Consider the following 23,891-nt stretch of genomic DNA (forward strand, 5'->3'; position numbering starts at 1 on the left):
CAGTGAAGACGGTCGGATCTGCGCGCGGTCGTTAGACTCCCCTGACAGCAGCAGAGGGAAGCAGGCATGTCTAGAGAACCGTCCTTCTCATCTGAAAGCAGACATCTAAAAGTAGTTGAATTGCACCCTAGATGTGTTTTTATCTCTTGCTAACAATAATAAAAAAACCCAAACAAGATGACTAGCTTAGATGTACACATTTACACTTGGAGTATCTGTCTGTTTAGGGGAGATGAATCTCATTACAGGCCTGTGAAAGTTCTGAAATCAGTGTTTTCTCTTTAAACTTGTTTCAGTTTTAACACAGATGTATCCTGCTGCTTTTGTTACCTTCTTTCCCAGTAAAAATTTGGAAAGAAAAATCACATTCTTTGCAAATTTATCCTCCAGCACCTAAAAAGTAGCTGATTCCTTGGTATTGTTTGAGGTGTTCTTGATTTAGTCTCCTTAGGTGAGTCAGTGACCACCTGCTGATTCCAGGAAAGCACCTGCCTGCACAGGTCACTTAAATGGTTTACCTGAGGCAGCTGTGTTGAAATGTTAATAAAATTTGTAGTCTAGATTTCCAATAATCATTCAAATCCTTTTGCTTTCTTTGTTTTTATTCTAGGTAAATGCAAAACCTACAGAAATCCTCCGACACCTCATAGATCGCATCAGTGCTTGTCAAACCTCACATACGGAGTTTGTATGTGAGATAGCTCTGCTATTCTCTGTCTGTTTAAATATCCTGAAAATCTTTCTGTTCCTTGAGTTGCAAAGGAAGCCTTCCAGAAGAGTAGGAAGCTCAGAACAGTAACATCAGGCTCTGCCTACAAACAGAAAGGTGGTATTGTCTTTCCGTTCTTCGCAGAGAGGTGCCAATGTTAAAGCTAAATGAAGGCCACTTGAGTAGTAACAATATTACCCACTTGAAAGTAAAAATGTTTTGATATTCTAGAATAATCTGTCCTAAAGAATGTATTCTTGCTCTCTTTGTGATTAGAATAATTTGGTGCATGTTACGCTTTTTATCTTTTCTTACAGCTTTGAAACCTGTCTTGGAGAGATCAGAGCTTATCTCTGTCTCAAGGGTTTCAACCTAAATGACTAGTTGAAATTAGGCTTAGTTCCAGAAATTCTCTATTAACAAGTTTCTGAGCGGAGAATCTAGATTCTTACAGCATTCCAGCTAGGAATTTCATGCTGCTGGAAGGTAAGTCTCTGTACTCTTACAACATGGTACATTTTCAGCTTCCTGGAGGCAGTGCAGTTTCACATGATTCCTCCTCCTACTTCAGCCACCTGGAGTCTGATCCTTTGGAGAGTTTACAATGACCAACATATTACAATGAATTAACTGGCAGCCAAACCCTTGCAGGACCGAGGTCTTAAGAAGAAAGTCACGCTGGCCTTAAAGCAGATCGACTGTTTTAAGCTGGAGTCTTTTCTTCAGTACTCAGCTTCTGCCCACTTACAAAGCTTAGGCTGTGGAATGCAAGCCGCAGATCCGTTACAGAGTTCAGATGCAATCTGTACAGTCAAATATTGTTCTGATTTTTTTTTCTCCTCTCACATAATTTCATAACAATACGCTCTTCCTCCACGCCTCTTTTCTATTGACAAACACTATTGTATCCCTCAGAGTGATGAAAGGAAAAGCCACTGAACTGCATCATCAACACATGGCAGTTCCTTTCATTTTTAATGAAATATATGACAGCAAATGAACTAGTAATGTACCTAAATAAACCACATTCATAGACCAAAGGAAGAAGACATTGTTAAGCACTAGGTTTAATACACAGCGGGTATCCAATGGATACAACAGAAAAGTTAATTCATTCAGAATTGTAAGGAAGCAACAGTTGTGCATTTTTTTTTTTTTTTGCTTGGTTTCACCATGTACAAACATTTGAACCAGGCCTCTCAACATTAGGCAGGTCAATGGACAGAGTAAAAGCAGACGCTTGCTCGTTATAACTGAGGTTATTTTTGTTAAGCAAAACAAGGAAATACATATTTGGTTAGCTTAAAAACTTCTTTTAGACAAGAAAAGAATTACAGAGAGAATCAGTGACAATTACATGAAATCAAAATATAGCCTGCTAGAGCAGAAGTGTTTCAGTTCAGCAGCAAATCTCCCTCATTCCTTTTTTTAAGTGCTGTCTTCTCATCCAGCCCCCATGTTGCTTTCATCCATTCCTGACCACCATTACCCTCTGTGCTTCATACGCATGGTTGTCTTGGAGACCAGCTGTTTCCCTACTTTTAATTCTCTTTTTCCAGCACAAGTTACCCTCTAACACCTGAGCTGTGGCAGGCTCCTCCCTAAACAGTCTCAAGAAAACATCTTTTCTGTGTAGTGCCTGAATGCAGCGCCCCTGTAGCTCTCACTCTACTGGTAATTAATTGCCTTCTTCAAGTGATGAGAGGGGAACAGGCTCACAGCTCTGAGACTTTTCTTCCCACTCATCTTGTGCAGAGACCAGAGTGACTGCAGCCCAACCAAGGTGACGAGCTGGGTAGGATTCAGTGCTGAACAGATAATCATTTCAGCCAGCAGGTAGGTGTAGGTTAACAGCAGCCATCGTGTAGATGGGGCAGATGAATTATCTGCAATGTTACTAATTGCCACAAATATCAGTGCTAAACTTTCTTGGCTTGATCTAGATGAGAAAGTCTGGTGCTGCTGAGTGTTAAGCATCACACAAGTAGATGCCAATCTGTATAAGCAGTTCCTCCCACAGACCTTGTAAAATGGAAGCACTTGTGGTAAGTTGCCCACCAATTTGCTCTCTTATCTATTCCAGAGAAAATGGCAGACACCTGGCACCCTGCATGTATCATTGACTTGGGCCACTGACTGGCAATGCATCCTCCAGCCAGGAAGGAAACTACATACAGTCTAAAGGTAGAGGGTTCCTTTGTTGGCACAGTCCTGCAGAGAACGACTGAGTTGTGTTCGTGGTCTGCCTGCCAAGCTTTTGAATATTAAGGAAATGTAGTAGTGAAAACTTGAATAAGAATCTGAATGGGACAACAGCTACAGAGCCCAAGGAGCCCCTCTACCATATGTTTACACACTATGAACTTCTCTCCAGCTGGATTTTCATTTGACAAGATAAAACCCTGTTCTAGTTTTCTGGGCACAGTTAGTCGTTTGCTCTAGAATTCTGTGGGAAGTTGAAGTCTCGTGGTTTGTTCCTTTGCTCCAGCAAAGCTAAAAGGCCTGAAATGCTTCTCTGTAACAATCAAGGATTTCAGGGTATCCAACTTCCCCTTTTATGTTAGACCTTCATAAAAAATCAGCTACTTTGCCCTCCCCTCCTTTGCAGAATATTGGTATGATGGCAGCAGACAACTATCCTGTTCTGACCTGAGTGCTGGGTCTATGGCAGCAATTTTTTAACTCCTCTTTGCCTCCAAGAACTGCTTTCAGGTCATGGTACATGCATTCTGCCTGGGGTGCAACAACTCCTGTTGTTTCAGTTACGGAATCCGAGGTACAGCCTAGTTTCAAACGCCCAGTTCCAGGAATTTCTGGATGACACTCAGGTGTTCAGAGGATACCTTTCTCTCTTTTGCTCCTTAATGAAAGTAAACATTATTTTTCGGCTCATAAAGTTTGTTGGCTTGAAGACATTGAAGCTTGTAGCCAAAGCTCATGTTACTTTAACAGGGATGCTCTTTCTTTTAAAATGCTGTCTCAGGAATTTACCTTGCTGGTGGCTTGACTACATGTAGTTAGCTGTAACAGACCCGTTATAGTTCCCCCTTCCCCCTGGGATCAATGACAGATTTTGGAAAGCTAAGCTCTTCTGGCAGGCTGGCCTGACTCCATTTATCACTGTGTTGCTGGGAATTTGGAATCTTTTTATCCTGGTTCAGGCTCAGGTAGAGCTTGATGAGGGTATGTGAACGGTGAGGACAGAGGTTACCTTTACAGCGTGAAACAAAGGTTCAGTGCAGCTCGGATCTTGTTAGTTTGGGATGCCGTGGCCCAGCTGGCAGCAGGCGAGAGTTCAGCAACAGCTGAACTGACAGGGGCACTGGTTTGAAAAACCTAAACCTCTGGGGTCGTGAGGCAGATGGAACCAAGCCATCGGTTGTTCATGAACCTCGATGTAGTTGTGCCCAAACCTCAGCGTAAAGCCCGATTGTTTGGCTCTGATTACAGTGTAAGGCTGAGCTCTGCTCTAGCTGAGACGGGAGCTGCTGAGCTCCAGCTGTCTCCCCAGTGTGGCAGCTGCGTTCTGGGGACGTGGGTTTCTGACACCTCTCACATCTGAGATGTGGCCCCTTCTGCTCCGCTCCCACCTTGCCAACACAGTCAGAATCTTGAGTGCTCTGTCACATGATTCAAGATTTTAGCAGCAGGAGCCTTCACTATATGGGCATTAGAAAGGAAGGAAGCCTAGTGGGTGGCACTGTGACGAGAAACAACTTCTAAAGGACAGCAGCACTAAATGGAGAATGAAATCAGCAAAGCCTGACTCCCCTAATGCACCGGGGCTGGCTGGCAGCATTTGCAGCCTTTCTTAGTTTTGCATCTAGAAGGAAGATTAGCAAATGTTATACAGAAAACACATCTTGAAATAAGCTTCCCTGTCTCAGAGCTCATAGGGGCACAAATTCTTAGGGAACAGGAATAAGAGAGAGAAAAATACATTTCAATCAAACAACTGCAAAAAAGTATAATTCATCAAGTTTTGCAAACCATATGAAAACAATTCAAAAGTGACACAAAAATATATATAAGTTTGAAAAATACTTAAAGAAAAAAAGTACAGATCTCACAATATCAAAACAAATGACGTATGGTTAAAAAGGAAAAAATAAAGACATTGAGTAACACCATATTGGCAGAAAAAGTAAACCTCTCCAGGGCAGCTGTGTTCTGTCATTTAAAGTGTCAGTTTGTGTATCTAGGATCTGTCTATAATGTGCTCAGCAATGACAACATTAACTCTGAGCATTAGAAGAACCTCATAGCAGCGAGTCAAATCTGAGAGCAACGTATACAAGGGAAAGGAGCAGCAAGGGTTACAGTGCTCAGAGGCCTGAAATGTCCCAGCTCACATGGCCACAGTCTCCTCTTACCACTACCAGACATATAAATCTTTCCTAAATCCCTTCTAAGGGAAGATTTGTGAATTGTGAGGGAACGGTGGCGAGCGCAGGGCTGGAAGCGTGGACTGCACACTGTGGTGCTGAGTGCCTGGCTGCAAGGCAAACCTTGGCCTTGGGCTTCTTGAGCCTTTATAGGCCTAGATCTTACAGGTGAAGACCACCTTAGTGGGACTCCTCTCACCTACGTCGTGTAAATTGGAGTAACGCTGCTGATGCGCTGGTAGGTGCTAGTGGGAGGCAGAGAACAGGGCCTTCTGCTTCCCAGAAGAGGGGAAGATGTTGGGCTGGAACAAGAGGTGCTACTTCCTGGGATCACCCTCCAAAGGGTGCTTGGAGCTTGCCCAGTCTCAGGAGAGGACTTCAGCACCTCCAGTTACAGCACTTGTCCTGCGGTGAGCTTCCTACAAAGGGGCATTACTTGGCCACTGAGCATGGCTGGCACTGGTGCAGGCTGAGAAAGAGCCGAACAGCTCCAGTCCGTGACTGGGACTTGCACAAGTGGTACAAGCTGCTCTGGACTGGGGCCTCGTAGAGCTTATGACAGAGGGGAAATATGCTCTCTGGCCTTTGTAGCTCTTCCCCATAAAACAGAACACAACTAAAAAGGTGAAGGACTGGAATAAAGGTGTGTAGCCCTTTGTGAACAAACCTTGTTCCTTGTTGCACACGCTCCCTTAGAGAGAAAAGCTCTGTGTGGCCAAGGATGTGTAACTGGTTTTACTGGTCACCCACCCGAGGCTGGGTGAGTGGCAGATCCTCCTGAACCGCCAAAGGGGACAAAACAGACCTCTTGACTTTAAGGGGAATGTCTCACTTCCAAATGACCCACGTACAGTTAGCAACACTTCCATTACTGTGAGTCTCCTATAAAAAACCCTTTAGGGATTGAATTGACTTAAAAGATCTTTCTTTTCCATTTCTTCCATTTACAAATATCACAAAAAAGGTCAGTCCTTTTGGTCTAACTCTGGTATTGTGTCCCCCAACCTCTCTAACCAAATAAATAACTCATCACTGCCTGTAACCCCATTGAGCAGTCAATACTGATTCAGGACTGGTGTTCTTGCAGACATTACAGGACCTCATGCAATACAGCAAAAGGGAATTTTCTAAAAAGTGGGAAATAAAAATGTCACACTAGCGATCACACAACTAGGTCTTCAAGCTCATGATCATCTGAGGCTCTCTGTGTGGTCTAAAATAAAAAGGTTAAAAGATACATAATGTAGTTGTCTTTGTTTTTTTGTTTTCTTTTTATACAGAAATCATACACACGGAACTTCAACCTGAAACTTCATAACAAAAAAGTCCACTAATTTAAGGAAAGCATTTTGTTGTGCAAAAAGTCCCTCCCCCCTCCCCTGTTCACCTTCATCTACTGAGGGTCTCACACACACACATAAAGTTTCCTTCCAACGGGCGAGTTGGTAAGAAAGAGTCCTCCCTATATACAGTGAATTAGAGAGAAGCTGGATACAGTGCTGGCAAGAGGCATTAGCTGATTGCCTCTATCTGGAAGTGTCCATGTTCTCCTCCTTAAAGTTACTGCAGTGCTCTATAACTTTCCTATGGATAAAACAAGGACAAGGAGAGAGGGTTTAGTTTAAAGCTTATTGCACGACAGTTGTGGGACAGCGACGTAAGAACTGTCCAACAGCTTGGTCTCTGTGTAACTACACCGTTTGCAGCAGGGAGTCTCTGCTGAGACAGGCATCCACTGGTATTTGTGTCAAAACCAGTATGCGCCGCAAAAGCAGCTTTAGAGCTCACAGTTCCTCCCCGCGGAATTTCGAGTCACGTTAGTGGAGGCCCAGATCCACCCGTGACCGTTCAGTCATCACCCCCGTATCCGAATCCTCGGATGACTCTGAATGGCCCCAGGAGACACGTGCACACAGGTGTCTGCACTCCCCCCGCTGTCCTGCCCCTGCTCTTCCCCTTCCTCCACCATTCCTGCACTGTCCCATCGCCACACGCGATCTGCCCGACCGAGAGTCTTCCGCAGGCTTCTGTCACCCCCAGCACTGAGCAACCCTCCAGCTGCCCCCTCACGCTCCCTGTTGCCCGCCGAGCGCTGCCTCCCCTTTAGGTTCCTCCTGCAGGGATGAATTTCTAGCTCGCAGTTTGCCAATGGTCAGAAACTGCGGCTGGCTTTTACAGCTCTGACAGAATGACTCCGAAGGGAGCTCGCCTAACAAAATGCGGTGGGGAAGCTCACAAAGCTGATGGACTCTCCCCACTTTTTTGAAAAAAATCCTCTTATTTTAACTGTTCAGTCAGCAATTTTACTGATTCTGGAGACAGTGATGCCTGGAGACTATTGACGTAAGAGATGCCATTAGCCACGTGGCTTCCCTGTCCAAGAAGCCACTTCTCTGACCAATTTGTCCAGCATCCATCAACCCTGAATGATCTGTGTGTATTGCCCACCTATAAATGCCTCTCTAGTCCGCTTTCATCCTTTTTTTCCTGCTCTTCTCCTGTGTTCACTTCTTACCCCTCGTACACATCAGTACAGGCCTTTCTTTGGTAGCCTTACTTGATGTAGGAGAATAAAAACTGAACTAAAGCTGAACTGACTGTTTGATGATAGTGCATTAGTGTCCTACCGGGCCATTTCCTTGGTCTCTTGCCGTGCTGAGGCCATTTTAATCATGTCCTTCAGAAGGGGAATCCCACCTTCTTTGATCAGCAGTGGGCAGTACTTGTCAGCTGCAGAGAAAAGAATAAAACAGGTCTTTGTGACTCTTCACAGGAGCGGTATAAAGGGTGGCAGGAGGGGAAGGAGGAGCCCGTGGCCTGAGAAGCCACAGAACTTTTCTTTCTTAGCCAGCCTGCTAAGGGTGCCCTGGCTGGGAAAACACAGACACAAAAGGGCTGAGAACGTAAGAGCACGGCCAGAAGGATCAAAACATTGAAGGAATTTCCTACACACTATGTCTCATTGTTTTTTGTTTGGCTGTGCTGCCTGGACATTCCTGCATCATTCAAGGAACGTTCTCTCTACCTACACAGCTAAGCTGGGAAGACTTTTTCAGCTCACGAGCTCAGATCTACACCCTCAACTTTTACAGTGCAGTGCATGTGATTTCAAAAAGGGAACTTACGGTAGACAGAGACCAGGTTATACAGTGCCCAGGTAGCCCAGTGCTGGCTGACTGGGGAGATCCCTTGTGGAAGAAGTCGAAGGATTGGTTCAAATGACCTGCATGGAAATATTGGAGAAGTTGTTAAAAATCCAAGAGCTGCTTCTTTCAGCACCTTTGCCACTCAAAGCCACACAAACTCCGTGCTCACAGATGCCATAGCAGTAAATCCATTGGCACGTCAAAGATTCTGGCATCAAACAGTCAGTCTGTGTCACACGGCAATGCTGGCAGGCTTACAGGCCCTACCACTTCAGCAGAAACATGCTGCCCAGATAAAAAGCTGCACCGAATGCAACCGAGTCCAAGAACCGATTTCCATCCTCTGTCAGTCATTTCCTCACGACAGCTGAAACCCAGCAGCACTGATCTGTCTGCGGAGGGGTGAAAGCAAAATGATACGCAGCTGAAGGTGGCTGCTCATGTGCAATGGTGGCTGTGATTCTTCTGACAACAATGATGTGTCTGTACTGTAGCTCAGGCACTGGAATGCCATTCGTTCTGGGTGCCTGTCAGGCACTAAGGGAATACACAGTACCTGATACCCTCTTACAGGAGGATTCCACCAGTTGTATTAACCCTTGAAGGGATTTCTGGGAACTGTGTTGAAATATCCCCCAGAGAAAAACGAAAGCTACAGCAATCCACGTGACTCTCGTAAGCAATCAGATTTAAGGAAGTGCAAAGGACAGCAGTCTCAGGGGAAAATGCTTAGGCAGGCCAGGATAGTCAGACCATGGGTTTCCTGAACTACACCATTTCACCAGAAACATGCAGGAGAAATTCTGTTGAGCCCCCACATTTCTCCCATAGGAATTGCCAGGCAAGGTGTCTAATTTCAGCAGCCTGTGTAACATGTTTCAAAGGAAGATGTAAAACCGTCCCTAAAGAATACGTCCTAAAGGAGGATGTTTCTCCTTTACTCTGAACAGAGCCTCCACGCTGAGCTGTACCTCTTCCCTCTCTCTGTTGGTGCTCACTTCCTATGACAATTCTGACTCCTAGGTGAGTGGGACAAACTTTCCTGTTCCTCACCTGTAATTTATATTCCTCCTGGAGTTGATATCCCAGCTCTGGATGGCTGCCCACATCCGCTTTACAACTTCTTCTCGGTGGGGCTCACATATACCCCAAGCCTCTGGACCATCAAACATGATATGGGAGAGCACACCACAGGCGTTATAGGATACCTCAATCCCATCTGCTTTGCTCTCCAGCAGGTTGCTGCCGAGAGAGAAGAGATCGTTTAGAGGTGCCAACGCACCAAAGGTTTCAAAGTCTCCAGGTGACTCAGGAGCACCAGAGCACTCCCCCTGCCCCAGCCCGGCAGTTCGTTAGCCAGGCACTCACCTGAACACACTGATGAACTGGGAGGTCATGAGCTGTGGGCGGAGCTCCTTCACCTCTGCTACATTGCCCAGGAGGCCCAGCATGTTGCGATGCAGCTCCTGTTTCTCTGGGAACTCCTAAGCAAGCAAACAACAGGATTACACAACCACAGGGCTGCAGTAACACTGACAACAAGCAATGCTGGAGAATATACAGCACATTTAGAAAGGCTGAATACTTTTGGTAGATCCCAACTGGGATCTCTAGTGTTAAAGGTACATGTGATGTGAGAGGATCAAGGCTAGGACCCACTGCTTACTGCTGCTCTACTTAAGGAGGATTGCATACAAGATGGAGAAAGAGGAAGATATGTTGAGTGTAAGTTTCTCTGTTCTACTGGTTGCACGGATGGATGTGACAAAGAAGAAAACATGCAAGCTTCTTCTTTTCTGTTGGTGTGACATAGGAAGTACTGCTTATGGATTAGCACAGCCAGGGATCCTGCCTGGGCACCTTCATCCTCTAGAGGAAACCAGACATACTTACTTTCAAGCACTCCAAGAACAGTTTCATGCCGCTGTAGTTAAGGAACATCTCACAGTTATCGGGGGTCTCATCAGTGATGTTCCAGAGAGCGCTCCAGGAGAACTCCATCACCTGATCACACTGCAGAGCCGAAGGGAAAGGGACAGAAACAGCTTTGCTAATGTGGGAGCCCAGTGCAAACCAATCACTTGTGTTTCCTCTCTGCTATCACCCTACATGGCTCCAGAGGTAAGAAAACTTTGTTATTCACTTCCAGCTTGTTAGCAAGTGGGTTTTTTGTTTAATATTTTTTGCCTCCCCATCACATTCCCCAGCCCTCACCCTGGGACAGGAAATTCTGCTGCATCAGCTGAGATGCCTTGTATTTGTTAGAGAAGCTGAGCTGGCACTCTAGACTGATCTCCATGCCTAAGTCAGACTGAAGAGAAGATACTCTATGTATATATTTTTTGGGGAAACACTCACCGTTTTATCAGCCAACTTCTTCTGAATCAACTTTAGCATCGTCTGTGGGCAGAGGAAGGGAAAGAATGAAAAACAGTTCAAGAATCACAGTGCTAAAACTAACTGCTGTAGTACTGCAGGGCTGGCTACGGCCAATGCAGGCGTATGCAACTCTGATCCTCTGCAGAGAACCTACTTGTTATCTCTTTCTCTAAACCAGTGGGACTGGGTTATGTTCAGTGTTGTAAGTATTGACAGAGCTGAAGCATGTCACAGTCCCTGAGCTGTTGAGTTTGCAGTCGAGTCAGTTTTGATCTGTATGACAGAGTCTGGAATGTGGTATAATCGCACCAAAGCAGCGGCCTCTGCAGCTCTTTGAAAAGGTGAGGCAGAGGGGTTGACATGAGCTGGGAAGCTGATGTGAACTCGGGGAGATGCAGAAGGAGCCAGTCACAAGGTGGTACCAGTTCTACCTCTGAGCTCATGGCCTCCAGTGCTGGTAAGCCAGTAGAAGGTGTCATGTGGAAGGGTGGGTCCTGGGAAAGGGCAGCCTGGCTAGAACACTAGTTCCCTCCTGTGACACTGCGAGGTTGGCTCACTGCCTGGTGCACTGCTGCAAGGGAATTGTGCTAGCCTGGGTTAAGGATAAGTAGACACCTTGGGACCATACCAACCATGACAAACCCCATCTTGCCCACAGCTTCTTTGTGATCGTTGTCCACCTGGCAGACCAGAGCGTTACAGAGGTGCACAGCGATGCGCTGGATAGACTCATCCTGCCGGCTCTGGTTGAGGATGTTCAGCAGCAGCTCGTTGACTCGGCGGTACTGGAACTCCAGCTCCTCAGGAATGCTGAAGTTACACAGTGTCAGGCAGCAGTTTCGCTGTACCTGGGTCAGAAGGAAGCAAACACTGAGCCAAGTGGCTACAAAAACATGGACCCCATCACCTCATGTCTCCTTGCTGCTTGGTACTGAAACCATCTTCTTGCTTGACTGTGACCACTAATATTTCTGTTACCCTCCTATCTAGCACTGTGCTTTAGCCATGCTCTGTCAGTACCCTCTTCTCTCTCCCTGTCACAGGGAGACACAATCACCCAATGCCCATCGCTTTCCAAGCCAGTTCCTCGCTGCCTGCAAGCTTTCTACGCAGCAGTCACCATTCTGCAACCCAGTGGCACCATAATGTCAGCTCCCTTCCAGTACAGTGTACTGGGATGATGTTTCTTCCTGTTGACTCAACACCCCCAATGCCCACACCCCTTTCACTCCACAGTCAGTGCTGTGTGTTGTATACACCCTCTGACCACTATCATCAGATAAAAAGGTGCCTTGATATCATCACTTTCTTCCCTTTGTTCTGGGAAACATCATGTGGATAGGGAGGAACAGGGGTTGTTTAGTCTAGAGAAGAGGATGCTGAGGGGAGACCTCATCACCCTCTACAACTCCCTGAAAGGAGGGTGCAGAGAGGGGGGATAAGTCTCTTGACCCAAGGAACAAGCGCCAGGACAAGAGGGAATGGCCTCAAGCTGCACCAGGGCAGGGTCAGACTGGCTCTTAGGAAGGATTTCTTTGCAGAAGGGGTTGTTGGGCGTTGGAATGGGCTGCCCAGGGCAGGGGGGGGAGTCCCCATCCCTGGAGGGGTTTAAGAGTCAGGCTGACCCAGCGCTGAGGGATCTGGTGGAGCTGGGAACTGTTAGTGTGAGGTTCATTGTTGGACTGGAGGATCTTCAAGGTCTTTTCCAACCTTAATGATTCTGTGATAATCCCCATCACTGCAAGGAGCAGATCTGGGCAACAGCTTCTCTGGTGTCTGCCTTGGCTCACGTCCTGGAGGCTTAGAAGACCCAGATGCTAATACCAGGCTAAAAACTTAATACAGGGAGAGAGGGAGCCAAAGGAGGCTGGGCTGCTCTTACTGTGACTTCCTGGTAGGCCTCCATGCCGTTGAGCACCACCTGGATGACCTGGCGCCGCAGCTTTACGCTCTGCTCCATGCGGTACTCGGAGTTGGTCAAGTAGAACAGCGCCGCGCTGCCGGTCACCTGGATATTTTTGTCATCCTTGTGGCACTTGAGGGCTGTGATCACCAGCTGCAGAGGAGCAACATGAAGCTTCAGTGCCACTGACTGAGGTCTTGGAGTGACTGTTACAAGCCTGCAAGGAATGTGTGGCCCAGGCATTGCAGGAACGTGCTTATGAAAGGAAGGTACCCGGTTCCACTGCACTACTGGAACTTTCTCCAGAATGGCCTGATATGGTGTCCCAGGGTGAAGAAACACTGGGACTGCACAATTCCCCTTGTCATGGTGAGGTAAATGCTAAACCTGGGGCTTACCTGAAGGGCTCGCAGCAGCTGGCTGCAGCGTTCGATACGGGCAATGTCAAAGAGGAGGTTGATGGCCCGGGAAGTGATTTCTGGCCGGTGTTCAGTGTAAGCCTCAATGGCATTCAGGACTTGCTCTTCGTTCTTGTCTCCACTCACCTGGCGTGGAGGAACAAAAAGAGTCAGGGGGGAAATGATGAAAGAGGAAAACCAACATGAGAAGGGAATGCTGAGGGTAGATCTGGAAGGTCAAAGGGTACCAACTTCCCTCTGTCCTGCTGGTAGGATTAGGCCCAGGATGACAGCAAAGAGGTTGAGTCACCTCTCAGCCCGGAGGGACAAGAAATGGCACCTTTGGGGCAGGAGGATGTCATTCACAAGTAAGATTCCTTTTCTTGTAGCCACAGGCATCATGGTCCTTCAGCCAAGATAGTTTTTCCAGAACCTTCTCTGAGGCATGTTTTTTAACCCTTGTAAAAACCATGTGGAGTACAGGTCTCGCCTTCTGATAGTTTTCCTGCATTATCAAGTAGCTATTGAAAGCTCAGAGCTCAGTTGTCACACCTGAGACCCTAAGAACTCCACTCTGTTGGCAGGCAGTAATTTTCATGTTCTTTTAACTTCTACCAAGTACCTACTGCCAGTATTCTTGTGACCCCATTACCTTGTAGGCTGGAATATGTGTCAGACGGCAGAGAGATGTTTCAAAAAGGCCCAAGAACTGGAGCGGCCGTTTCAGACCCCGGAAGGGAGCAATGCTGCTCTTTGCTGGCTCAATGCTGAGGAAAAAGAGAGATTGCTCATGTTGGTACTGTGTTTCTTCAGGTGTCTCCTGCCACAGAGACAGCTATCAGCTCTCCATTTGCTCTGACCATACTGCTTCATAACTAGAGTGATAATAGCTACGCTTCAGTTGTACCTTAGCCAGCTTCTCCTAAACGTAACACTAAACATCCATCCTGGGTGATCCTGAGTGAAGGGCTAAATGTGCTGAACAGAAACAGCAGTAAGAATTCACGCAGACAGAATGCAGCTTTCCCAGGCAGAATTTGTCCTGGAAATTCACTAGCTGGGGTGAATGGTTCCTCTTAGAAAAGGGCTGTGGATTTCATTGAGCCAAAGTATTTGCAAACTGGACTGCGTGTCATCTGACAGACACACTAGTCTGCTTCTGGTCGTGCAAAAACACTAGCTTTGCTGTCGTGTTCCTTACTGACCAAGAGCCAGTATTTTTTCACCAGCTCTGGAGGAAAGGAGCCAGTACTGTCCCACTTGTTTGCTTTTGTTCAGTAAGTGCTTGGGGAATAGGAGGGGAGAGTTCTGGGCTGATCTGGAAAACCAGACCCCTAGGTATGCCCCTCTGAGGTGCACCAGGATTTTCAGAGGTTGATCTGCCCAGTACCCAGGTCAAATCTGAAAATATGTCTTTAGATTCTAAGTTCCTAAACACTCAGCCCTTCTATGAACACTGATGTACTGACTCAGTGTAGAAATGTTCTGTCTTGGAAAAGCCTGGATTTCAGTGAGGGTAAGAATGTTCCACGTAGAAAATGTGTGAAGGGCTTTGGAGTCCTTTCAGAAAAAATATAAACCACTGCAAGAGATCCCTGTAAGAATGTGTGTGGAAAAGAACCAAAATATTTCTTCAGATATGTATGGCAGGCAGATAGGATGAGTTCTTTATTACTCTTAAAAGTCCTTACATGTGTCACATACCAGAATCTCAGCTAATTCCCACACCAGTCTTTACCATCAGGAGAAATCAGCAACACTTGTATCCTGCTTTTTAGTATTAAGTAGACCTACACAATTTGGAAACTTAGAGGGAACTGTTCTTAATCCATTTTTGGCTGTATCCATCCAAGCTGACCTCTGTAATTGCCTTTTCCTTACCTTGTCTGGCCCATCTTCTCCTCCATGCTTGGGATAGTGCAGTTCTCCAGCATGGTGTGCCCTGAGATATCGAGCGAAGTGAGGTTTACCAAGTTTTCCACAAACAGGTTTAGAACCCGCCGGGTCAGCTTGAATTTGTAATAACTGGACAGATGGTCTCGGGAGATATCCAAGTGCCTGCAAATGACAGAGAGTGTCTCAGAGCCTGGAAAACATTAGCTGTGGCTTCTGCCTCAATACCAGAGGAAGATGAGAAGCCAAGTGTGATTATTAACTTGTATTTATTTTTGTATTATTTCCTTCACAAGATACAGGAATGTGGTTCTGTAGGATCTGGCAGCAGGATCTGGCCCTGTGTCTAACTGAAGCACTCAGATATCTGGTAGAGGTCTGCTTAGAACAGAGCACAGTGAATCACTTGGCCACACATCACAAAGGGAGTTGCTCCAGGCTCAGGAACGGTCTTTCCCAAGCTCCATCACAGCAGCCACCTGAGCATTTCTGCCTGGTGATTAAGATGCACTGGAGGACCTCTGCATCCCCAGAAACATATGTTGCCTCATCCCACAAATTAAGCTACACAAGATTTTTGTCTGCTTCCCCAACCTTGGGGTTTTTTTTTCTACCCCAGGCTACTACACTGCCCTGATTTCATTCAGGTAATTAAATGCTTAAGCTTTGGGGAAACCCTGATGTTAAGGGAGTGGTGGGACAAACTGACTGGTCACCATGTGCAGGTGGGGTCCCTCATAGGACAGGGGCTGCTCTTGCCTGCCAAGACCTTTGAGAGAGACTTCTCTAAACTGCCCAAGCCAGCAGCCAACATCCCACTCACAAAAGTGTCTTCTACCTGTTGTAGACCAAGTTTCATTGCAAGTCACTGGGAGTTAAAAGTACTTGGATTTAGAAAATGTTATCCAAGATGTTCCCCAAGACTCCAGGTCGTACGTTATCGTGGTACCCCCTAGTGTCTGCAGTCAGTAGAGATGATACTAAAGCCATGGCAAAGCATCCTTCGTGGGACTAGTACGGCCCTTCTCTTTGGCTTGGAAAGTCCTGGATCCCTTTCCTGATACCACTGTGCAGTTTGAATAGCAATTGTCTCAACTGTGTTTCAGGAAGTCGTTTCACTGTCAACACTGTTAGGTCAGGAGTGCCTATTTATTTACACTGTTTGTTGCCTTGGCTGCACCACCCATGCACGGGGTGCTTCCACTGAGCACGGCGAGTAGACAGCCTCAGCTCTGAGTTTTTCCTAGTTTTACCTCAGAGCCAGGCTTAAACTTTGGACATTCCTGTTTGACAAGTGGTTTGGAGGACTGAGCTTCACAGTGTGATTATCGCTGTGTTAGCTTATGCACGCATCTGTAGTAATTTTTTGGCCATCTTTCAGGTACTCAGCTTTTTGTTTGGCTGGGGGGAGTGGTTGGTTTTGTTTGGGGTTTTGTTTTGGGTTTTTTTTTTTTTTTGGTGTGTGTGGTTTTTGGGGGGGAGTGTGTTGTTTTCTGTTTTTCCAAGAGGGAGTTTCTGCTAAGTGGTGTCCTTCTGCAAGCAAAACGCAGGCTGGCTTTAGACATGTCAGATACATACAGTGAGTCAAGAGTGAGCCTGTTCTTAGGAAGGTTTGTAACTTGAAACCAGCAGTGGGTGGCTCTCTGTTAGCAGGCAAGCAGACCACTCCTAAAAGACCTTTCCCTATCAGTGGGAAAAGGATAAACAAGGAAGAACAGATCTGCTGACCTGAGCTTGCGAAGCTGTGCGATCACTTGGATGTGCTCCTCTGAAAGGTCCATGTTGTAAAGCACTAAGGAAACCAGACTGTCCTTCCACTGGGTCAGAAACCCCACATCATTCAGCTGGATCCCAGAGAGATCGAGAGCTGCGAGGGAGGCCAAAGGCCGAAGCAACGTCTCCACGTTTACCCCTTCGATCAAGCGGCCCAGGTTCAGGAAGCGCAAGCGGCTAAAGCCTTCAAAAGTAAAGTCTTTGACCAAGACCTGGCGAGTGGGGTTCACCAAACAGTCATCTTCACAGCCTCCGGGGTTCTCCTCCTCGTAAAAGATATTACAGCAGCCAAAGAGGCTAAGGGAGATAAGCGTGTGGCTGAAGCTCACCAAGGTTTGCAGACTCTTGGCTGTCAGCTTCTCACAGTTAGTCAGGTAGAGCTCAACGAGATCCTGGAAGATGGGAAATCAAAGTTAGAAATATTTCACAGGCAGAGTGCCCACCCTGTTTGCTACACCACCTCCCACTGGGACAGCCTGAGACCACATATCGCTGAACTGGACCGGTGTCCCCATCCCACTCCCTACAGTGGCTCTGGGAGTCGAGAAGGGAGAAGCTGACGTTCTCCTAAAGAAAATTTGGACAGTGAAGGATGGAGTCTTGGGAATCTCTGGGTGCCTGGGATTCTAGCTGGTGCCCAGGCAGCAATGCTGCTCTGCAAAGTGGCAGCTGGAGGCTATCCGTGCAATACCACCTGCTTCCTGATGGCCTCCAGGTCCTGGTCCTGCACAATCTGCTCCCGCAAGTGGATCCGAGCTAGCCTGGTGCTCCGGGGATCTGAGAACAGGGTGAAGAAGCTTTCGTGGGGTTCAAAGATGCTGTCTGTCTTCACCAACTCCACGTACCTGTATCGGGGCAATGGTGTTAGCACAGCACGGCACAAAGGCTCAGCTACAGCTCTAGCACCTTCACTGGTTACGGGAACACCTGACCAAGCGCACATGCAGGCTCCCTCCTGATCATCCAGAACAGCCTTTGGGGTGATGGGAACTGGTCTATTACCTCTTCTTGCACAGAACTAACGATCCTTAGGAAAATCTCAGGCAAAGATTTGTGCAAGGTCATGTGTGTGTGAGCAAACTGGATTCTGGCAGGCACAGATGCCAGGATTGTTTTTTTGCTTCCCCTAGTTGTTTAAAGCTAGTAATTTGATTTTTTTCATTTTTCAGAAAAGTAGCTGGCCAAAGTTCTCTGCCAGGCTTTGTGGGCAGGAATTCAGCCAAGAGAGACTGTGATAGCCAAATTACAGAAATCCCTGGAAACAGGTTGCTTTGTAAAGCTATGGGAGCAGCAGCCGCCTTAAAATTTAACATCTGCTAGCACTTTGCACTCTCATTTTTCTGGTTTGAGAGTGAGTTGTAATGCTTCAGTGGCGGGAAATGGGAAAGCTCCTTTGTTGCTTGCTGATGTTCTTGGAAGAAGCAGTGACCCTCTCACTCTGGGTTTACCTATGTGGAAATGGTGATTTCCACAGAAACTAGAATGATATATAGTGTAGTACAATAACCCCTGGGGATGCTTCTTTCTGAAGTTAATGCAAATCCTTGTTTCCAGTATGAGGATCAATTGGAAAAAAAAAAAAAACCAAACAAACAGCCCTATGAATTCTTCCCCATTTTTTTTTTTCCCTTTTCCACCACTCTTTTTAGAGAACTATATTCCTCCTTCCCTGAGCTCCCGGTTCCTTCCCAAACCAGACAACAGCTTCTCCACAGGCCTGAAACGTACTCATTGACAAGTTTGTCACAAATCTCGCTTGGCAAGAAGATGTCAGGATGGAGCCGGAGAGTTTCATTGTCCAGTAGGTAGCAGAGAGTCCCCTCCAAGTTGCGAAGGCAGTAATCTGTGCACAAGGTCATTAGTGACTCGGGGCTATCAGATGCCATCTTGAAGGAAGTTATAGGAAGGGGAAGGGCAGAAGGAAGCTTTTGATTCAGTAGATCCTCTCCTCAAATAAAGTTCCAGGATGAATTTACAGGGACATCAGGACAGCTATAAGCAGAGGGGGGAAAAAAAAAGATGCATTTAGAAAGGCACATTGGCAAGTGTTCCCACAAAGCTGTTGTACCAGCAGGATGTTGATAGTTGTATTTACAGCCCATCACTTGCTGACCTCAAAAGAACCTGCAGCATTTTGGCCTCTCTGGCAGTATGCCCTTAATTCCTTGGTATCACCACCCCCAGGGGACACGAGTTAACACAAAACGTGTTTGGAAATGGGGCTACACAGCAAGAAAATGTTTCCTCATTGCAGGAGTTATCTGGCTGACAAAGGCCCTCTGAAAGGGAAGTGGCAGAAACCACATTGTTTGGTTTCCTTCAGAGCGGGTTAGATAAACCACCAGAAAATTTACTGTTGGGATGATCCTTTGTATGGCCCTATGGGAACTGGTGGCCCCATATCTCGTGCTTGTAATTCTATTTGCCACCATTCCAAGTGAAGTTTCATGTTCAAGCTGAATGTTTCTCTGTAGTGCCAAGCCAGAAGCTTCATGCAAGTCCTTGAACTAGACCATGAAGCAGATCAGAAGCCACAGGGAAACAGAGAGACTGGTTTGGCTTCCCTTTGAGCGCAGTGTAAAGCAAGGTTTGTGCACGTGCTGGACATGGGGAGCACTCACCCAAACCGTTCCAAATCTGTCACAAAGTATGAGTGACTGACCTGAAAAAAGGCAAAACACTTTTGCCCTTCTTCATTTTTAGTATAGGATAAAGAAGGATGGGTAAGACAATTGGGGGAAGCTATTCCTGTCTGTCTTCTTATTTGAAAAAAAATCCCACGGCTCTAGTATTAAGACTGGCTCACTGGCACTTGAAGGAGGGTGTGCTGAAGCCTTGGAGGTGTTTAGCAGAAATGACTGAAGACCAACAATGTCATTTCACTTTCAAAGGGTCAAACTGCGTTAGAAGCATCACTAATGTCAACGCTTCTATATATTTCCATGGACACACAAAAATTGTGTTGAAATGTTTATTTTTTAGGTAAAACCTGTGTTTATCAACAAGTATGTCCCTGTTGGCAGGTGAGAACACCAGTGCTATGGAGTCAGTTGTTATTCTTCATGCCACAACTGAGCAGCCATTGCTGGGGAAGTTGTTGCAAAATGTCCTTAACTATATTCTGTTTCTGATCTTTATCCTGCAGCTGCAAAGATCAGGACACTTGTTTGTGTCTCCAGCTCTCTGCTTCTCTGAAACCTCTGGTGCTCTCTCTTTCCTTCATTCCTGCAGTATCAGGACAAGACAGAAGAGTTTAACTCCCTTTCCTCACCTTAAACGCTATACCAGGGTGGATCAGGCACCTTCCCTCCTCCCCCGTCAGATGCTCTGTTCAGCCACTGCCTGGGTGATGACACCCGTGTGAAGATCAGTTACGGCTGTGGACGAGGTAACCTTTAGAATTCAGGCACCAAATGGTCTGTCTGGGTGACAGGAGCCCAGCTGTGCCTGAGCCTGCCCGGGCTCCCAGCCTTCTGATCCCTCCCTGCGCCACAGAAAGCATTTCCATGCAGACATGAAGGCAGCACAAGCTGGAAATCAAAGCTGTTTTCTTCCTTCCTTCTGTGTTTTATTAATTCTTTTTCTGAGGGTGTGCTTCAGTGCCAGGGACAAAGAGTTGGCCAAGGAATTAACCCAACACAGAAAGGAACCTCTCAAAAAGCAAGCGGAGATCGGCAGAACTGCTCCTCACCCAGCAGCGGAGGAACGGCCGTGCTGGATCACCCCTGTGGTACAGCCACCCCCGGCCTCGTCCCCCTGGGCCAAACCTCGTGCCAGTGTAAGGGGACAAAACCTTACTGGCAGAAGTGGGCGCTGGTCATGGACTTGTCTTTTGTCTTGAATTTGAGCTATAGTTTCTCCTTCCTATAAGCACCTTTGGGAACTGTATCTGCAGGCAACTGGCAGGATCACGTTCCAATCCCAAACTCGTTCTGACCTACAACTTTCAACAGCCTTTTCAGTGGGGATCTCACACAGGTTCTCTGCTGGTTTTGGCTCAAGAGGCAAAAGGTCTCCAAGAAAAAGCAGATGCTGAGAAAAAAAACAAACCCAAAAACTCAGCAATCAAATTGTATTTAACAGCCTGAACAGAGAGAGTTTAGAGGCCTGTTCTTCTGGGTTACTGTGTCCTGAGCTGGGGTCACAGTAACACAAAACTGTGGCTTTTCCAGAGTGCCACAACAGCTCATACACCTTTGAGATGCATGTGCTACAATGAAAATGATTAAGATGGGGGGTCTTCAATTTGGAAAAAGAAGGAAAACCATAATCCACAGCCCTCTCCTTTGTAGAGAAGTCAAGGATGAAATGGGCCACTGAGCGCAGAGTATCGTCTCACTGGCCGTGAGGTCCTGGCTAAGGAAATGGAGGTGGGAGGAAGCTGTCCCGTGCTCTGCACTGTGTCTGCTTTGGAGACAAACCCGCTTCACCTCCAGAACAAGTCCCTCTCACAGATTTTGCCTGAAGCTTGCTCGAGAGAATCTTTCCAGAAAGGCAAGATCAACAGGAAGATCTGAAGCAGTTGGGAAACGTGTTCTGCTATCCCTACCAGCTCCCCTGTGCTGTCAGACAGGAGGTTCCTGCAGCCAGTGTTCTTCCACTGTTTACTACTGATGGCCAGAGAACTCGAAAACAAATTCCCATTGACAATCTATTATCACGTGCGGCTGGAAACGGCTAGTGCTTGGGACTTGTCCAAGCAGCTTAGAGCACTAAAGGGCAAGGACTGCCTTCCTGTGGCTCTGACAATCCTCTATTCCCCCTCTGCTGAGACCAGCACAATGTGGCCAGTTGATCCTAGCCCTGGAGATATCAGCTGGCCTTTAACTTCTGAGCTCCCCATGATCCACCAACAAAATCCCATATAGAAGGTTAATATAGAGAATATTAATATAGAGAAATATTAATACAGAGAAAAGTGGTTAAACTGTCCCAGGAAAATAATACCAAAGCAAAGCATTCATCCTCATGATTTATTATGGATATCTGAGTAGCACCCAGAGCTGCTGCTGTGACCTTTTGTAGAGGACATGACACAAACTAACCTCTCCCTCCTCAGTTAGACTCAAGACATGACACCTGGGCAGAGGGAGATGGAAGTAAGAGTGTCAATAGCTGCACTGATCAATATTGTCTCTAGTTATAAGCTCAGTGTGCTGATAAAAATAAATGAACTAGAGATGCTGACAAATCATTAGCATTTGCCTAATCATTATCCTCAGGCAGCTTTCCACAGGCAAACAGATCAGCAAGTTGCCTGCCCAGCAGACCGTCACCAGCTCTCTCCAATGATGGGCAATGAGCTGTCTAGTGCACGTGTGTTTTTGAAGGCTCAAAGACAGACATGTGAAACGTGCCGAAAATTCAAGTGCAGGATTCGAAAAGTGACTAGAACTACAGCTGCCAATATCTTTTCCAATTTATTTCTCTAATAGATTTGCTTCCATATTAATGCATGAAGGAATCGAGTCCCTTGGAGACACAGGAGCAGGCATGTAAAAGCCTGTATACCCAGCTCCCCCCAGCAGCAGCCCTCTCCGTGGAGTGACAGCATGGACCCAGAGGAAACCGCAGTACATGGAGCTTCGCTCTCCCCCATCACCAGCCTTCCAGGTCCTGCCAGCCTTTTGGCAAATATTGCTTATTTGTAGGCTACAGCTGTATTGTTACGGCATTTCAGGCTGCACTGGCACACGAGGCTTGGGACCGCTCTTGGCACTCCTGGGGCCCCCCATGCCAATATTCTCTACCTTGGACTTCAGACTGATCTCCTCTTCCAGTCTCTCTCTCCAGGCGGCTGCCCAAAGCCAAGCCTGACTCACCGTGGCTCCACACCAACAACATAACGTTTACACTGTTGCTACAAAAATGATTGGCAAAGCTCACTTTTCCAGCATCAGGGACTTGTCCAAGGAGAGGGCAAACAATATGCACTGACGTGAACTGATTACGATGACTTCAGAGTAACAAATTTAATGTAAATGCAGAGCTTGGCACAGGTTACATTTTGAAGGAAAACTGCACTGTCATTTTAGCTGGCATCTTGCAGCTGCAAATCACTGTGTTTTTATTAATTGATGGGTCATCGCCGCTTGTGCGGGGAAGTACCATCCCTGCCTTACAGCAGGGAAACTGAAGTAGGAGTAGATTGAACTACTCTGAGGCCCAGCAAAGCCTGCAATTTCTAAACTTGTCAGCCTGTCGAGACCGACATTGCAAATGAAAGGACTCGTGCTAGCCAGGAAACGTGTTGATCTTTGTACCTGCCTGCAGTACAGATGCTCCTTCGGATCCCTGGATTCTGCCATGGATTTTCTTTCCAAAAGGTCACCTGCCCAAGAGGGGACCCCGGGGAGCCCCGGGGCTACCGCTCCCTGGCCAGACCGCGATGGCCTCTGCCAGCCCCGTGAGGCAGGTCTGGTCACACACCCAAACCCTCCCTCGCTCCCCCGACACGGGCCGCCGGCCCCGCTGCGTTCCCGAGGCACTCGGAGGTCACCTCGCCCGGCAGCGCCGGGGCTCCTTCCGGACGGGTTGCCGCGGCCCAGAGCCTGGCGGGGCCCGGCTGCTCCCGGGAGTCCCGGGGAGGGGATGGGGGCTTCGCCGGGGCGTACCGGACGGCGCTGCCGGGGACGGCGGTTCCGCTTGGGGCGGCGCTGCCTCCCACCCTCCTCGGCGGGCAGGCCCGGTGCCCCGGGGCAGGGCGAGCCCCGTGGGTCGGATTGAGGAGGGGGGACGCCGGCACTCACCTGGCGCCAGGCCCCCGCCCGCGGCGGCGGAGTGGGGGGCGGCGGGAATCCCGGCTCGTCCCGGCGCCGCTCCCCGGGGCGGGCAGGGGGTCCGCGTCCTCCTCGGGCCCGCTCCCCCCGCCGCGGCCTCCGCTGTCAACAAACCCCTCCGTCACTTCCGCCAGCCGGGCCGCCCGCACCGGAAACGCCGCCGCTTCCCACCCCCACACCCCCCCCCCCCGGAAACACCGGCCAGCCCGGAACGCTCGGGCCGCGCTCCCGGGCACCCGCCGGAGCCGGAAGGCAGCGCGGGGCCGCCGTGGTGCCGCGGGCCGCGCTGTCCCCCGACGCCCCGTGTCCTCACACGGTGACACGGCGTCACGGCAGCGGCGCTCACCGCGAGGCCATCGCTGCGCTGCTGCCCGCTGTCAGGGCGCGGGGCAGAGCGCCAGGCGGCGGCCTCCTGCCAGAGCCTCCCTGGGGCTCCCCTCACGTCCCCCCACAGCCCCGCGTCTCCCCCTCCAAAGGGCCGCGGCCGCCACCACCCGGAGGTTCCGCCAGCGCGAGCCCCGGGTCC

The 23,891-nt window shown here is 48.1% G+C and overlaps 1 protein-coding gene across 2 annotated transcripts; it reads right to left on the reverse strand.

The window, feature by feature from the left end:
* Position 1: 1 nt before the first annotated feature.
* ZER1 (zyg-11 related cell cycle regulator) lies at positions 2–23,502 on the reverse strand. Of its 2 annotated transcripts, none has more exons than XM_074846537.1 (16): positions 23,336–23,502; positions 18,315–18,578; positions 17,281–17,431; positions 16,542–16,978; positions 14,802–14,978; positions 13,573–13,687; positions 12,921–13,067; positions 12,502–12,675; positions 11,252–11,467; positions 10,599–10,640; positions 10,134–10,253; positions 9,609–9,724; positions 9,294–9,482; positions 8,220–8,317; positions 7,722–7,824; positions 2–91 (listed from the first exon to the last, which is right to left on the reverse strand). In XM_074846537.1, exons 2-16 carry the CDS (start codon positions 18,470–18,472, stop codon positions 88–90), a joined length of 2,247 nt encoding a protein of 748 aa, XP_074702638.1. In that variant the 5' UTR covers positions 18,473–18,578; positions 23,336–23,502; the 3' UTR covers positions 2–87. The 2 variants fall into 2 exon arrangements, with proteins under 2 accessions (XP_074702638.1, XP_074702637.1); XM_074846536.1 differs by lacking the exon at positions 2–91 and adding an exon at positions 1,759–6,678.
* Between the last annotated feature and the right edge of the window lie 389 nt (positions 23,503–23,891).

This window comes from Strix aluco, chromosome 20, assembly GCF_031877795.1.
Source record: "Strix aluco isolate bStrAlu1 chromosome 20, bStrAlu1.hap1, whole genome shotgun sequence".
NCBI classification, from domain to species: domain Eukaryota; kingdom Metazoa; phylum Chordata; class Aves; order Strigiformes; family Strigidae; genus Strix; species Strix aluco.